Here is an 18018-nt window from a genome sequence, read left to right on the forward strand (position 1 = left end):
TAGTAGAAGATATTTTTTCTTGAAAATGTCGCATTTTTGCCCATGTATGTATGTGTTAAAACAAAGTTAAAAGGACGAGCTAACTCTCATATATCAAAGGGATTCCATCCACTTACTTACTTACTTTACTTATTCCGGACCTCTTTTACCTTGCAGTGTAGAGGTTTTTGCAAAGATTTCTCCATTTTACTCTGTCTTGAGCCGCAGCTTTGGCTGTTGTGGGTTCTATATTACGTTTGGTTAATATATTGTTAACTGTGTCCATCCAGGTTTTCCTTCGTCTTCCTCTACTTCTTGTCCCAGTGGGTCTTGCTTCTAAAGCACGTTTTGGTAATCTTGTATCTGGCATTCTTGTCACATGGCCAAACCATCTTAGATTGTTTTTCTCGATTTTGTCGTTAAGGGGCTCGATTTCTAGGTTAGATCTGATTGTATCATTTCTAACCCTATCTCTCCTGGTTTTTCCTGCAACGCGGCGTAGGTACTTCATTTCTGATGTTTGGATTCTGTTCTGGTTTTTGGTTGTGAGTGCCCATGATTCACTTCCATACGTAAGTGTTGGAACGTAAGTTGATTTGAAAACTGCTAGTTTTGTTCCTTTTGTTACTTCTCTCTTACTGATGAAGTTTCGGTTGAGGCTATAGTAGAGATTTGCTGTTGCTGATATTCTACGGTTAAGATCTCTGTCGGCTTTCCCGTCTTCGCTTAGTATTGCACCAAGGTAGCAAAAATGTTTAACTTGTTTTAGGGGTTCAGTTCCGATGTGCAGTTGGTGTTCACATTTATTTCGGCTGATGACCATTGTTTCCGTTTTCTTGATATTAATGCGTAGACCCCGTCTTGTCATTTCGTTTACGAAAATGTTTATATTTTGTTGTAGGTTTTCTTGATTGTTGGCTAATATAGTCACATCGTCTGCATAAGCTAGCATTGATATTTTAACAGGTTGCATTTTCCAATTTCCCATATTCAATGTTCGAAATGACTCCTTACACGTCTTTATAATGTCGTCCATTAGAATTATAAATAAATATGGGCTCAATATGTCTCCTTGTCTTACACCTTGGTTCGTCAGAAATTCTTCCGAGGTAGAGTTTCCCGTTCTCACGTAATTTCGGCATATTTTATAAAAACTTTTTATTCTTCTTATCAAATTACCGTTGACATTTCTTTTGTCCAGCACATCCCATATTTCCTGCCATTTTACCGAGTCGAAGGCTTTTTCTAGATCGATAAAGCAACAATGTGTTTCCTTATTGTACTCTATGGTCTTTTCTGATATTTGTCTCATTGTGAATATCAGGTCTTGTGTACCTCGATTGGGTCTGAAACCACACTGTTCTTCTTCGAGTTCGTCTTCGATTTCACTCCTAAGTCTGTTTGTTAGGATTCTAGAGTAGATTTTTCCTGCAACTGATAAAAGGGATATTCCTCGATGGTTCTGACAAAGTTGGTTATCGCCCTTTTTGAATATGGGGTTGATTATGGCTACCTGCCAGTCGCTGGGTATCGTGGCCGTCGTCCATGCAACATTTATCACTTTGAGAAGCATTTCTTCGCCTGTCGCACCCATGTATTTCAGCAGTTCTGGGGCTATATCATCGTGGCCTGCTGCTTTCCCCAGTTTCATTTTCTGTAGAGCTTGACTAAGTTCTTGCGTTGTTATTATATTTGTTACACCTTCATCTTCTTGAGTTATTGGTGTTTGTTCCGTAACGGGTGTGCTATCACCATTTAGTAGCTCGTTGAAATACTCTCTCCACCGTGCCATTATCTTTTGGTCGTCCCTCAGTAGCTCTCCTTCTTTACTTCGGATAAATTTAATGGGGCACTCTATTTTAGTTAAAATAGCGTGGGTCTGCATTTATCGATATGTGAGAAGTATCCCTCGTCCTCTCATGGATGTTAGTTGGAAATATATTTAGAGGACCAAGAGTTCTGAGTTCCACATTCGACTGGTTTACACACATACAATTTTTCTCTATATACTCGCTGTAGTATTCTCGGTGTCCCTCGTAATGTTTGTCGTTCTTTGAATAGTACTGTCGAAACTATTTTGTAAAACGACCTGTTTGATTTTCATACATATACATATAGTATGTGTGGAAGTAGCAATAGCAGTCTGGAACTAATGTGTCACCGATTCCTTGTTGCATTGCGTTATATTTAAAAAAAAAAATTTGAAACCCCACATTTTGTAAAAAAATATTTTTGAACAAAATCCACGTTTGTGGAAAAATAATTTAAAAAAAGTCGACGTTTTGGAAAAATATTTTTTAAAAAATACACGTCTTGTGAAAAAAGTATTTTTTAACAAACTACGTTTTGTGGAAAAATATTTATTAAAAAATACATGTTTTTTGGAAAAAGATTATTTTTTAAAATCCACGTTTTGTGGAAAAATTTTTTTAAAAAATTCACGTTTAGTGGAAAATGTTAAAAAAACTCGATTTGTAGAAAAATATTTTTTTAAAAATCCACGTTTTGTGGAAAAAATTTTTTAAAAAATTCACGTTTAGTGGAAAATGTTAAAAAAACTCGATTTGTGGAAAAATATTTTTTTAAAAATCCACGTTTTAAGTTTTTTTTTTTTAAATACACGTTTTGTGATTTTTTTTTTAAATCCGCGTTTTGTGAAAAAATATTTTTTTAAAAATCCACGTTTTGTGGAAAAATATTTTTTTAAAAATCCACGTTTAGTGGAAAAATATTTTTTTAAAAATCCACGTTTTGGGGAAAAAATATTTATTATAATATACACGTTTTGGAAAAATATTTTTTAAAAATATACACGTTTTGTGGAAAAATATTTTTTAAAAAACCCCTATGTTGTGTAAAAAATATATTTTTAAATAAATCCCGTTTTGTGTAAACCCCGTTTTTAAAAAATACACGTCTTGTGGAAAAAATATTTTTTTTTTTTGTGAAAAAAGTATTTTTTTTAAAAATCCACGTTTTGTGGAAAAATATTTTTAAAGAATCCACGTTTTGTGGAAAAATATTTTTTAAAAAATCCACGTTTTGTGGAAAAATATTTTTTAAAAAATCCACGTTTTGGGGAAAAATATTTATTAAAAAATACACTTTTGGGAAAAATATTTTTTAAAAAAATACACGTTTTTCGGAAAAATATTTTTTAAAAAACCCCTGTGTTGTGTGAAAAATATTTTTTTAAATAAACCCCGTTTTGTGTAAAATTATTTTTTAAAAATTCACGTTTTGTGGAAAAATGTTTTTTAAAAAATCCACGTTTTGTGGAAAATTATTTTTAAAAAAGTCGAGATTTAGGAAAAATATATTTTAAAAAATACACGTCTTGTGGAAAAAATATTTTTTAAAAATTCAGGTTTTGTGGAAAAATGTTTTTTAAAAAATCCACGTTTTGTGGAAAATTATTTTTAAAAAAGTCGAGATTTAGGAAAAATATTTTTTAAACTTTGTTTTTTCAAAATAGTCTGGCTTAATCCCATTGTTGTTGTTTTAATATTTTAAAACAACTATTTTATTAGTGGAAAAGATTTGGCATTGTTCGCCAAGGGGTAAGGCAGGGAATACTATAGTTTCGATCCACGCCACTGGATCTCATCAGTTCCCTTGTTTCTTGTTTGTGGATATTCTCCACCGAAGTTATTTTTCAATAACTTCTTCAACAAGAAACTTTTTATACCCAAACATCAATCGTCAGCTCGAAGTATAAAGGTAAGCAAAGAAAAAAGTTCAATGAGAAGTTTTTCCTTGGCAACCTCATACAACTCCGACGAAAGTGTCTGCGAAAACAATTCAAACCTCTTCCACTTGTATGTGTCGTCAAATTTTGACGAATGCACACACCAAAATTTCCCTGCCTTACCCCTTGGCGAACAATGCCAAATCTTTTCCACTAATAAAATAGTTGTTTTAAAATATTAAAACAACAACAATGGGATTAAGCCAGACTATTTTGAAAAAACAAAATTGCAAACGCTATCCCAATATAAAAAAACGCCACAATGCTTCAAATATTTTTTAAACAAGTAAAAAGTCGTTAAGTTCGGCCGGGCCGAACTTTTTATACCCTCCACCATAAAATAGTCTTAATTAAAACGGAATAATTAGGGTCCTTTCACAATTTTAGGTGTAACAACTTTTCGACAATGGATAGACTCCTACTGCCTCCCACTATTGCTTAAATTACACTGTGAACACAAATGTTGGGACAGAGATAATTCCTTTTGGAGATGAAAGCCTTTGGTGTGTGTATATTAAAAACCCCGAAGGACAGATGCGCCGTGAGTCGAACTTCCGCGTATGGCGTGATGAAGTTTTTGCAAGAGACCCTGTAAGCCATCATGAATTGGCATTATATCTTTGTTTGGTGTTTTTGTTGAGCACTTAAGCAACAGTGAACAAAGATATAACGCTAATTCCTGATGGCCCACCGGGTCTCTAACAAAAATTTCATCACGCCATAACGCGGAAGTTCGACTCACGGCGGATCTGTCCTTCTGGGTTCATAAAATACTCACCAAGACCTTTCTTCCCAAAGAGGAATTTTTCGTGCCCCAGACTTTCACATCCATTTTGTTGCACAGTGTTGTCTAATCTAAAAAAATGTGTTCAGCTAGGTGAAAAGTACCACCTACGGGGTTATATCAAAGAGTCAACCTATCTTTAAATTTTTTCGCGGAAAAGTTTTATAGCTGCAGGGAACTTCAAGAGTCAAATTGAGGGTAGTTTCATCAAAACAATGTAGACCCTCAAAAATGGACCCATGTTGACGAATTTTAGTGAAGAAATTTCGTGACCACTGAGAATTCCCGAAAATCGGGAGGTAAGGTTATATGGGGGGATATACCAAAACATGGACCTATATTGACGATTACTTTTGAATAGACAAAATTGTAGCTAAAAAATTCGGGAGGTACCGTTATATGGGGGCTATACCAAAACATGGACCTATGTTGACGATGTTTGGTGGAGATGTTTCATGACCACTGAGAACCTCAAATGGCAAATTACAGCTACTTCGGTTAAAAATTGTAGCTAAAATTCTCAAAATACCAAAAATCGGGAGGTGCCGATATATGGGGGCTATACCAAAACATGGACCTATGTTGACGATGTTTCGTGGAGATGTTTCATGACCACTGAGAACCTCAAATGTCAAATTACAGCTTGTTCGGTTAAAAATTGTAACTAAAATGCTCAAAATACCGAAAATCGGTAGGTACCGTTATAAGGGGGCCATACCAAAACATGGACCTATGTTGACGATGTTTCGTGGAGATGTTTCATGACTACTGAGAACCTCAAATGTTAGGTTCAAAATTGTGGCTAAAATTCTCAAAATACCGAAAATCGGGAGGTACCTATACATGGGGACTATACCAAAACATGGACCTATGCCCATATCCTTTGGGATATAAGTTTGTTAATCACTAGGAACCCTAAGTGCCAAATTATAGCTAATTCGGTCTGCAAATGTCCCGAAGAACGTCAAAATACCTCAAATCCGGAGGTACCGTTATATGGGGGCTATACCATAGAGTGGACCGATATAGCCCATCTTCGAACTTGACCTGCCTATGGAAAAAAGAGCCTCGGGTGCCAAATTTCAGAACTCTATCTCAATTATTGCGGACGCTAGAGTGATTACAACAGACGGACAGACGGACAGACGGACATTGCTAGATCGTCTTAGAATTTTATCCTGATCAACAATATATATACTTTATAGGGTCGCAAATGATTAGTTCGATGTGTTACAAACGGAATGACAAACTTAATATACCCTCCATACTAAGGTGGAGGGTATAAAAATACACGTCCTGTGGAAAAAATTTTTTTAAAAAATACACGTCTTGTGGAAAAAATATTTTTTAAAGATCCGCGTTTTGTGAAAAAAGTATTTTTTTAACAACCCACGTTTTGTGGAAAAATATTTATTAAAAAATCCACGTTTTTAGGATTTTTTTTTTAATCCACGTTTTGTGTAAAAATATTTTTTTAAAAATCCACGTTTTGTGGAAAAATATTTTTTAAAAAATCCACGTTTTGGGGAAAAATATTTGTTTAAAAATACACGTTTTTTGGAAAAATATTATTTTTTTTTAAATTCACGTTTTTTGGAAAAATATTTTTTAAAAAATCCACGTTTTTAAGAAAAATATTTTTTAAAAAATCCACGTTTTTAGGAAAAATATTTTTTAAAAAATCCTCGTTTTTAGGAAAAATATTTTTTAAAAAACCACGTTTTTAGGAAAAATATTTTTTAAAAAATCCACGTTTTTAGGAAAAATATTTTTTTAAAAAATCCACGTTTTTAGGAAAAATATTTTAAAAAAAATCCACGTTTTTAGGAAAAATATTTTTTTAAAAATCCACGTTTTGTGTGAAAAATATTTTTTAAAAAATCCACGTTTTTTGGAAAAATATTTTTTAAAAAATCCGCGTTTTTAGGAAAACTATTTTTATAAAAATCCACGTTTTTAGGAAAACTATTTTTATAAAAATCCACGTTTTGTGTGAAAAATATTTTTATAAAAATCCACGTTTTGTGTGAAAAATATTTTTTAAAAAATCCCTATTTTGTGAAAAAATCCACGTTTGGTGAAAGAATATTTTTTAAAAAATCCACGTTTGGTGGAAAAATATTTTGTAAAAAATCCACTATTTGTTGAAAATTTTTTATTAAAAAATCGACGTTTTGGAAAAATATTTTTTGAAACATACACGTTTCGTGGAAAAATATTTTTTTAAAAATCCACGTTTTGTGGAAAAATATTTTTTTTAAAAATCCACGTTTTGTGGAAAAATGTTTTTTTTAAAAATCCACGTTTTGTGGAAAAATATTTTTTAAAAAATCCACGTTTTGTGGATAAATATTTATTAAAAAATACACGTTTTGTGAAAAAACATTTTTTTTAAATTCACTTTTTGTAAAAAAATATTTTTTTTTTTAAATCCACGTTTTCTGGAAAAATATTTGTTAAAAAATCCACGTATTATGGAAAGCAGATATAAGAAAAGGCAAAGAGAACACAGCCTTGTCCCAACATATGAAACAGTGGGGACACTATGCTGACTTCGAAAATGTAAAAATTCTCGATAGAGAGAGAAAAGAAAATAAAAGATACACTCTGGAGAGTCTCAGAATCAGGGATGCCAGAAAAGTTTGGTCGAAAATCGGCACTTTTCGGGTGCCAAAATCGGCAAAATCGGCAAAAAATTTTCAAAATCGGCAAAAAATCGGCAAATTAAATAACGTTTATTTCAGTTCAAATTATTGCTATATTTAATAAGCATAAGTTAAAAAATAACATTTTAAGTGCAAAAAAACAATTAAGAAGTCATAAACCATGGCAATAATTCAAAATATGTATGAATATAAATGGTTTTACCATATGCATATGTAGTATATACATATTTATAAGTACGTGTATGTATATAAGAAATCAATATACATATTTTCAATTCAGTCAAGCTAAACAAAACCTATACAAATATGGCCTAAGAGGTTATTAATAAGGTGATTGTTTTTATAGCCTCAGTATTTATGCTAACGAGGGTATATAAACTTTCATACGGACAAAATGTGCCTCATCGAAATAATGGTTTTAGACCCCAAGTATGGTTGGACGAAATGTGTTTCAGACAATTTGGAGTCGATTTGGCAATGTCCGCCCGTCTGTCTGTCTGGCTGACTGGTGCGCACGATAACTCTCGAACGGATGAGCCGATTTTTCCAAGGTTTGGCTTTCGTAATATTTTGTCCAAACTTAGTTTAAGTTCGAAGATGGGCAATATCAGTCCACTCCTTCTGGTACCTCTCCCACAAAAGTCCAAAAATGTTCGGATAAATTGTACGCGCGATAACTCTTGAAAGGAGTGACTGATTTAGTCGATTTAGTACTTTACACATCCTAATATGTCTACAAGATATAGATTAGGTACGAATATGGACTCTATTTGTCAATTCCTTCGGGTACCTCCCACACTAAATTTCGTATAAGTTTACTTTAAGACCTGAGGCCCAATTCCGTTTCTATGAAAATGTAAAATGAAAACTTTACAAAGGAGAAAACTGTCAAATGAAAAAAAATTATAAAGGAAATATTTTTCATTTAAAATTTTCATAGAACAAGAATCCAGCCCCTGCTCTCGAATCACTTCGATTTTGGTTGAAACAATTTGAATAGGCTGCCTCCATTACGACGGTAAAAGCTTTTTCAGGGGCATGTCCATACTTCTTGAGAATATAGCCCGAGAGTTGTAAAAACCCCTATGGCACCAAATGTAGTGGCTGCAGAGCACGATAGTTCTCGAACTGATCAAATGATTCCAAAAATTATACGATGACCCACTTAAATGACTAGTGGGCAATGAACGGAAAGAAACAAAACGATTCCCGTACCAATCACACAACGCCACAAACTTTTCAGCTTCTCTGAATCGTTTCATTCTCACAACCAAAACAAAAACACAAACTTTTCAACGTAAAAAGATGGAAACCGTACGATTGGTGAAATGTAACTTGCCAAGTTGTTTCATTCACCACCGAAACGACAAGTATTTTTGGGAAACGTTTGCCGTGCGTTATGGTCAATGACACACTCCGACACACACACACATGTGATTGCTTAACAACCCTATAAGTTAGCATCAGCATACCACAGTGAATTTTATCAACCACCAAACGTTTTTGATTTATTCACATGTGTTAAGTACTATCAGAGTTGCCAGTATTTTTTAGCCTCTTTTCCCCAACTTGTCCAAAACTTTTCCCCAAAATTCCCCAGATTTGATTGAATTTCCTCAAAAAAATCCCCAAAATTTTTTAACAAATAATTACAAAAAAATCAGAAGTGGTTTTATTTTACTATACAAATTCATATCATTAAACTTGTAAGTATTCTATACACTTATATATGAATTAAATTAACGGTATTAAAAACTTCACTTTCAAGTGATTCAGAATTGGATTTATATACATTTTTATAATGAAAGAGTTGTAACATTTCTTTAAGTGGGTTAAAATTTCTACAACAAATGGACTTGTTAGAAACAGGAGTATTTATTCTAGTAACTCGTACTGCATTTTATTTCTAAATGTGGTTCAAAATTGAAAGGACTCTTTCTACTTATGAATTACTTGTTGACAACTGGTTCTAAAAGGTTCTTATAGAGCTAAAATTGTGTTGATCCAGTGAATTGCTGCAATATTAGCGTAAAATTGTTTGTAAGTTTTAAAAAAGGGCACATTTGTAGGCATCGGTTTCAGCATTTCGTCGGTGTCATGCTTAAGTGTTCCATACGCCATTCTTTACTTTTTGAGATACAGATGGTTTCTAGTGTTTTCCGGTATGCTCTTTCTGAATTTCTAGTCGGCTTTCTCCTATCTGCTCTAGTTTTCGAGATATCGACGCCTCGACGGGAAAGCTTAAACTTTTTTCAGTTATGAAAATAATATTTTAAAAACTTACAAGTTTAAAAACATATTTCAAAAATCAGAATTTTAATTTTCGATTTAGAAGTATTTAGTTTATTAAGGCAAAAATGGAAAATTTGTTTGTCACTTTGTTCCATGTGATTTACAATATTTCACATTTGTGTCATAAGTGCGGATAAGGAACAAATCGACAAAAGTTCTTTTTTTAAAAAAATCTCTTTAACTTTTATATTCCAATACATATTTCTCTAAATTTTTGCAAATATGTTCTATATACTATTATTAATATTTAAAGTCAAAAATATAAAAATTTGCTTTAGTCAGCTCCACACAGTTGTGACACAAAACATTAAAATGCGATTATCTCAAAACGGGCAAATGTCGTATGGAACACTTAAGCATGACACCGACGATTTGTATTAACAAGCGGGTAGGATATTCGTCACAGGCCTTTTTATCTTTAATAATTGTTTACTCAAAAAAAGTACAAGTCAGAAGTAAAGCCTTGGTCCAAGGCTCCTAATGGTAAATATGCCGAGTCGATTTTGATCGATTCCACTATTTTTGTCAATATCTTCTTCATTTTTTTACAAATAGTATTCGAGTGCACAAAACTGAGTTACAAAATTCCACTACTGAAGTAATTAGTCAAAAAAGAAATTCCCCAAAAATCCCCAAATATTTTTCAGATTTCCCCTAAATTTTTCCAATTCCCCAAGTCAAAAATCTTTTCCCCATTTCAAATAAAAATTCCCCAATTTGGGGAAAAATCCCCAATACTGACAACGCTGAGTACTATTTAGTTTTCTATCTGTTGTTGTGGAGTTGAGTACTTTTCGTTTTGTTCGTACTCACGAATGTAAACAAAACGAAACTAAACAGCGAGCTCGGCCAACGAGGGTTATGTTTCGTTTTGTATTGTTCCTATGGAAAATACGAAACGATTGGAAATTTTATTTAAAGTATTTTTACGTACTCTGCTAGTGGGTGCGATATCTATCGAAAAGATATAACTCTCAAAATAAAATCCACTTCCCTAATGGACTATGTCCATTCCTTTAAGTACCACCTCCACAACACTTTTGAATTTAAGTTTTAATCCACATTTTTCGGAAAGTCTAAATGTCTAAAAATGGCCACATAATTCTGAAAAGACCTTAAAAACATTCGATCTGTCCGTAGAAGAAAGTTTCAATTCACATAGGCTGAGGGTATACCTCTGTCAGCAAAGCCGACTGACACTTTCTTACTAGTTGTATTGGAATTTTGAAATGTTGGTTTACAATTAAATTCAATTTCTGTAATAAATATTTGAATTAAAGTTTTGTAACAAATCATTTTTAATGACAACATTATATCAGTTAGACTTATTTAATTTTATGTAGTCTTTAGTAAAGGGAATTCCTTCCATCAAGTCCCTAACTAATCGATCTCGGCACTTGTTTTTATTTAAATTTACTTGGCTAGAAATTCTTTCCACATTTGCTGAAGAATGTGGCAAGTTTTTAATTATTTCCACTAACCCACTTTTCGACAATTTGGTTTTTTGAACAATTTCCTTGACGTATATACTGGAGTACACGTTATGGTAATCAAGAAAATTCAAACTGTTTTTTATGAAATGTTAAAAAATGTTATTATTATTAATCAAACTACTCTTGACGATATAGTTGTCTTTGTTATTGTACCAAATTAGTTCTAGCAACCACAATTTTCATACAAAATGGAAATTTTATGTGAACAAGTTGCCTTAACTAAAAATCGGCATTTTAGGGGTAAAAATCGGCAAATCGGCATTTCTATTTTTTGGACTAAAAATCGGCAAAATGCCGATAAATCGGCAAATCTGGCATCACTGCTCAGAATACAGGAGAGAATACATACATCTATGAATACGAAAGAAGATAAAGATAACACAAAACTGCAATATTCGATCGCAATATTTTGAAAAGTACGGTGCTGTGATTTAGTATTAAGTTTTTTTTTGCTGCAATATTTTTACATTTTTTTGATTATATTTTTATTTATACAAAAATTCGTGTTGTGATGTCCCGTTTTTTTAGTATAATAAGAATAATTTACAAGAATATGTGAAAAGAACTAATTGTAAGTAAAGTTTAATGCGAATATCCCACACTGTGATCTTATGGAATGTACATGATTGTTTATGTTTTATATAGGATTTTCAATAAAAATCTCCTGATGAAGTTGGAATACAACCAACGAAACGTTGAGGAAAAATGAAATAAATTAGTTTTATTTTCATCAAAATACTGACCGATTCAGCCCAGTATAAATAATATACAACAAACATTAATAACAACACTACGGTCATAATAAATAAAAAGTTTAACACGGAGGGCCCGCCGTTAAAAAAGAAGATCAGTTGAAAAGACATACAACAAAAAACATCATCAACCATGAAGAGCTATTTTCAACATATTGAATACAAGTACAACACAAACGTAAAGAAACTCCTGAAATCATATTGCAGAACAATAGAAAAATTAGCCAACCTAAAAACACGATCAACCTTTCTACAAGAATGCAGAAAGTTCGGCATCACACCATCTCACATAGAACAATCAACCAAACACATACGTAAACTCTTTACAACAACAGATGCACTCAAAAAAGCCGAAACTGTAGAATACAATCTACAATGCAAGTTAATCAACATAGAAATTGGTGAGACACACATCAACATAAAAACAACAAAATTGACGATTGAAAAACTAGAGAAAGAGATGAGTAATACACTGGACGAAACAGAACTGCTACTTTTCAAAAAAGACCAATGGAAAAAATTCAAACATATTAAACGTATAAACAAATTGACACATTCCCGCAAACTCCAAAAACTGAGAACTGAAAAATTTGCTAAATTAGGGTTAAAATACAACGAAGATTGGTTCATAAATTACACTGACATTAATTTTACATTTGAAAATAAATGGCTTCTGTCAATGGGAAGAAAATTCGCATTACCAATCACAAAGAAAAACTTTGCACCAATACCAATCATCGCGGACATCGAACAGTGGATACAAACAATCAACGATGACCGAGAAAAAGATGAATTAAGATCCAAAATTGCAGGGCGAATATCTACACATAAAAGAAACCTTAAGAATACCGAAAGAGATAAATATATAATTGCAATTCATGAAGAGACGGTCAAATTTCTGAAAAAACACAAGGACAGCATAATCATCACTACAGCCGACAAGGGTAATAAAACGGTAATTTTATATCAAGACGAATATAAAAAGAAAATGGAGTTAATGTTAGAAGACAAAACAACATATAAATGCATTAGAGTAGATCCAACTACTAAACTACAAAAAACTAACAACAATATAATAACAGATTTATACAATAACAACTATATAACAAAAATAGACAAATTTATGCTAATGAGTAATGCTGCTGAATCTCCCGGCCTCTACGGTTTACCGAAAATCCACAAGGTCGGTGTTCCACTCAGACCAATTTCATCATCGCTTAAAGTACCTTGCTATAACCTTTCGAAACATATAGGAAAAATATTGAAGCATATTATTTCTACGGAATACAACATAAAAAACTCAATGCAGCTAAAAGAAAGACTAAATGGGATAAGTTTGGAGGAGAATGATGTTCTTGTTTCTTTTGACGTGGTGTCGTTGTTCACCAACATACCAATTCACTTAGCCATTAAGAACATTCTTGACAAATGGGAAATCCTGCAACATCATACGACGATTCCAAAGCGAAGATTCATGGGACTGATGCAATTCTGTCTTATAGACAATAATTACTTTAAATATGAGGAAAAAATTTACCATCAGACGTATGGTATGCCAATGGGCAACCCTCTTTCACCAACCATAGCCGATATTGTTTTGGACACATTATTAGATAACGTAACATCGGAACTGGAGCAAAAAGGGATCAAGATTAAACTAATCTCCAAATACGTGGATGATATTTTTGCCATATTAGACAAAAAACACGTCGACATAACATTACATCTATTGAATTCATATCATAGCAAACTGAAATTTACTTTGGAAATGGAAAAGGAAAAGCAAATACCGTATTTAGACATGAAAATCATTAGGCAAAACAATAGAGTAGAAACGGATTGGTATACAAAGCCGACATCTTCTGGTCGCATGACAAACTATTTCTCAACACAACCGAAAAATATGATAATAAATACCGCCAACAATCTAATAGATAAAATATTCCATATATGTGATCACAAATACATTCCCAAAAACTTAAATAAGATAACCGAAATTTTATTAAAGAATAATTTTCCGCTTAAAATCATCAAACATCTAATAAGAAACAAATCCAAAAACTTTGAGAATCCAATAAAAGAAAAAACTGAACTGGACGCAAAAAAGTTTCTCAGTTTGCCGTACATACCTAATTTAACAGACAACAACTCTTTATCACCAATAATAAACAGCAACAACATAGTATTAGCCTACAAGTCTAACAACACATTACAACAAATATTCTCGCGAAGAAAGAAAACAGACAAGCTACGACAAAACGACGTGGTGTATGAAGTGAAGTGCAAGGGGAATGGACGGGAGAAATGCAATAGAGTTTACGTGGGGACAACAAAAAGAATGTTGAGTGTAAGGCTAAATGAGCACGAAGCAGATATAAGAAAAGGCAAAGAGAACACAGCCTTGTCCCAACATATGAAACAGTGGGGACACTATGCTGACTTCGAAAATGTAAAAATTCTCGATAGAGAGAGAAAAGAAAATAAAAGATACACTCTGGAGAGTCTCAGAATACAGGAGAGAATACATACATCTATGAATACGAAAGAAGATAAAGATAACACAAAACTGCAATATTCGATCGCAATATTTTGAAAAGTACGGTGCTGTGATTTAGTATTAAGTTTTTTTTTGCTGCAATATTTTTACATTTTTTTGATTATATTTTTATTTATACAAAAATTCGTGTTGTGATGTCCCGTTTTTTTAGTATAATAAGAATAATTTACAAGAATATGTGAAAAGAACTAATTGTAAGTAAAGTTTAATGCGAATATCCCACACTGTGATCTTATGGAATGTACATGATTGTTTATGTTTTATATAGGATTTTCAATAAAAATCTCCTGATGAAGTTGGAATACAACCAACGAAACGTTGAGGAAAAATGAAATAAATTAGTTTTATTTTCATCAAAATACTGACCGATTCAGCCCAGTATAAATAATATACAACAAACATTAATAACAACACTACGGTCATAATAAATAAAAAATGGAAAATATTTTTTAAAAAATTCACGTTTTGTGGAAAAATATTTTTAAAAAATCTACTTTTGGTGGAAAAATATTTTTTGATAAAACCACGTTTTGTTGAAAGTATTTTTTTTTAAATCCAAGTTTCGTGAAAAATCCACGTTTTGTGAGGAATATTTCTAAAAAATCCACGTTTTGTGGAAAACTATTTCTTTTTAAATCCACGTTTTGTGAAGAATATTTCTAAAAAATCCACGTTTTTTGGAAAACTATTTTTTAAAAATCCACGTTTTGTGGAAAACTATTTTTTAAAGATTTACGTTTTTTGGAAAACTATTTTAAAAAAATCCACGTTTTATGGAAAAATATTTTGTAAAAAATCCAAGTCTTGTGGAAAAATATTTTGTAAAAAATCCAAGTTTTGTGGAAGTATATTTTGTAAAATATCCTAGTTTGGTGGAAGAATATTTTGTAAGAAATCCATGTTTTGGGGAAGAATATTTTTTAAAAAATCCAAGTTTTGTGGAAGTATATTTTGTAAAATATCCTAGTTTGGTGGAAGAATATTTTGTAAAAAATCCATGTTTTGGGGAAGAATACTTTTTAAAAAATCCACGTTTTATGGAAAAATATTTTGTAAAAAATCCACGTTTTGTGGAAGAATATTTTTTAAAAAATCCACGTTTTATGGAAAAATATTTTGTAAAAAATCCACGTTTTGTGGAAGAATATTTTTTAAAAAATCCACGTTTTATGGAAAAATATTTTGTAAAAAATCCACGTTTTGTGGAAACTATTTTTTAAAGATCCACGTTTGTGGAAAACTATTTTTTTTAAACCAAGTTTTGTGAAAAAATATTTTGTAAAAAATCCATGTTTCGTGGAAAAATATTTTTTTAAAAAATTAAAATTTTGGAAAAAAATCATTCTTCTCTTGTTCCAATTACAATATTTTTTATAAATGGAATATGATTGGTAGATGACCATTTAGGTCATGGTCATGTGGGGTTCCCCTTGGAGACTTTTTATACATGGGAGACCGTTTGGAAATCTCAGAAGACTATGAATAAATGACAAAAATGCATATGTATATACATACATAACTACGAAAACATAAAAAATATCACGTTTTGAGTTCAAGTTTATTTTTTCCCACAATTTGCGAAGCTTGCAATGCCAATGCAAAATTCCCCTAGTCAGCATAAAAATATTTTATTTATGCACCGAGTTGTTGACTTCTGGCTGTAGTTTGCTGTTGAGACTTTGTGGAGAGAACAGTGGCAAAGATGTTGTGTGGAAACAAGCTATTATTTGTCTTAATTTCCTTGGCTATGTGGAGTCTAGCAACATCTGTTCCCAACTACAACCGGAGAGAAAGGACCAATAAAAAATTACGTGAGTAGAAAGAAATTAAGGTGCTTTTCAATATAAAATTATTTCAATTCTCCCTTTTAGCTGCATTTTTGAAAATCTGTCGACGTTCTGATCCCCATCTAAATAAATGTGCCCGCAATGCTTTGTACTCCCTAAAGGATCGTTTGGAATATGGAATCCCGGAACTCTATATACCAGCCATGGAACCCTTGGTTGTGCCAGAAATAAAAATGGACCAAGACACTGGAGCGGTGTACATTAAATCAAGCTATAAAAATGTGGAAATTTATGGCATGTCACGTTTTACAGTCAAGTCCCTGCACATTGATACCAATACGATGAAATTTACCACCACAATGCTATTTCCAAATCTCACTATGTATGCCGATTATGAAATTGATGGTAAAATTATGATGATGCCAATGACGGGATCGGGAAAATGCAATGCAAATTTTAGTAAGTTGAAATGAGTTTATTCCTTCTCAATATTATTATGTAATTGTTTTCTCTTGGTCTACAGCTGATGTCACCATGACCACTGTGATTTTCGGTGAACGGCACAAGATCAATGGCCGTTCCTTTTTAAATGTCAAGGACATCAATGTAAATTATGATGTGGGCAAAGTTCAAATCCATTTGAATAATCTCTTTAATGGCGATAATGCTTTGGGTGAACGCATGAATGCATTTTTAAATGAAAATTGGGATTCGCTGTCGGAAGAGCTGAGACCTCTGTTGGAGAAGGCATTTTCACGTGTAATACGCTCATCCACAGATAAATTATTTAGGGCATATAGTTTGGATGATTTGTTGCCCAAATGAGAATGGGAGAAAGAATGAAGATTTTGAATTATGTGAACTATAAGAAATATATATGATGAATACATCACCCTTTTAGCTTTAAGTTCCAACTTCTTTAATAAATCTGAAGTTTCGTTTGTAAAAAAAATCTTTAAAAACTGCTCGACATAGACCTAAAAAAAACTTAAAAAGTCCACAAGATGGACCTTAAAGAAATCTTTAAAAAGTCAACGACAGGGTCCTTAAAAAATTCTTAAAAAAAATTCCTTAAAATTCTTTAAAAAAAAATCAAGACTTGGGCCTTAAAAAATTCTTTAAAAAAATCAAGACTTGGCACGGTGCTCTTGAAACAATTTTAAATGGAAGGTGCTTACACCTCGGAAGTTTTTGCGGATACTGAAACTACAATGTTCATAGATGAGAACAATCAAAAAACAAAAAAAATCGCCGGAGCGCTTTTTAAATAAATCGCGATTTAAGTTGACATTTTTAGGGGTTGTTTAGGTTTTCGCGATTTTGCTTAGAAACCGCATTTCCTATCAAAATGGGACTAAAACAAATATTGTAGCTATGAAAATTCTCTACAAGATCGACATTTATGGTATTTTCGTAGTTTTTACCATTTTTGAGATATAGAAGTTCAACTTGGGACAATGCACTGACTGTATCGCCCCCTTATAAAACAATGTCATGTAGGGTGCGCCTTAACTAACATAGCGATCATGAATACTCACGTAGGGAGCTTCTCACGAGTGAGTTGCAGCTCACTTCTCACGTCTCGACCTATCACAAATGACAAGGGAGGAGCGAAAAAAGTGAAGAGGGTTTCACAAGTTTGAAAATTGAAAATAGTGCCGCATTTTGTGAACCCTTGAAAATATAATTTGCGTTGCCATATCGTTATTTTATTTACAAATAATTTTGCAATAACTAAATTCGTAATTTTTTTATAAAACATTAATTTATTTTAAATTAAATTAATATTTCTAAAACGAAAAATAATTTTTATCAACAATCCACTTTAAAAATACTTGGTAATTGATAAAAATATTAAATGTTTGATATGTGGCAACATCTGTAACAGCTGTTTTTGTTTTGTTTTGACAGATACATACATACATATGTAAAAATTGTTTATTTACGCCCGAAGAATTTC

General features: G+C 32.2%; 1 protein-coding gene across 1 annotated transcript; it reads left to right on the top strand.

Moving 5' to 3' along the window:
- The first annotated feature begins 15838 nt into the window (after window positions 1-15838).
- Jhbp5 (Juvenile hormone binding protein 5) lies at window positions 15839-16883 on the top strand. Its single transcript, XM_073962411.1, has 3 exons — window positions 15839-16082; window positions 16143-16517; window positions 16582-16883. The coding sequence occupies exons 1-3, from the start codon at window positions 15974-15976 to the stop codon at window positions 16881-16883; spliced, it is 786 nt and encodes a 261-aa protein (XP_073818512.1). The 5' UTR covers window positions 15839-15973.
- Window positions 16884-18018: the final 1135 nt, after the last annotated feature.

Source organism: Musca autumnalis, unplaced genomic scaffold, assembly GCF_047663935.1.
Source record: "Musca autumnalis isolate F117 unplaced genomic scaffold, ASM4766393v1 scaffold_1, whole genome shotgun sequence".
Lineage (NCBI taxonomy): Eukaryota > Metazoa > Arthropoda > Insecta > Diptera > Muscidae > Musca > Musca autumnalis.

Bases quoted from the DNA above. Each gene is read 5' to 3' on its own strand.
- Jhbp5 (XM_073962411.1), top strand. From the start codon at position 15,974: ATGTTGTGTGGAAACAAGCTATTATTTGTCTTAATTTCCTTGGCTATG. The intron at 16,083-16,142 runs GTGAGTAGAAAG...TCTCCCTTTTAG, and splicing joins AAGGACCAATAAAAAATTAC to CTGCATTTTTGAAAATCTGT. The intron at 16,518-16,581 runs GTAAGTTGAAAT...CTTGGTCTACAG, and splicing joins AAAATGCAATGCAAATTTTA to CTGATGTCACCATGACCACT.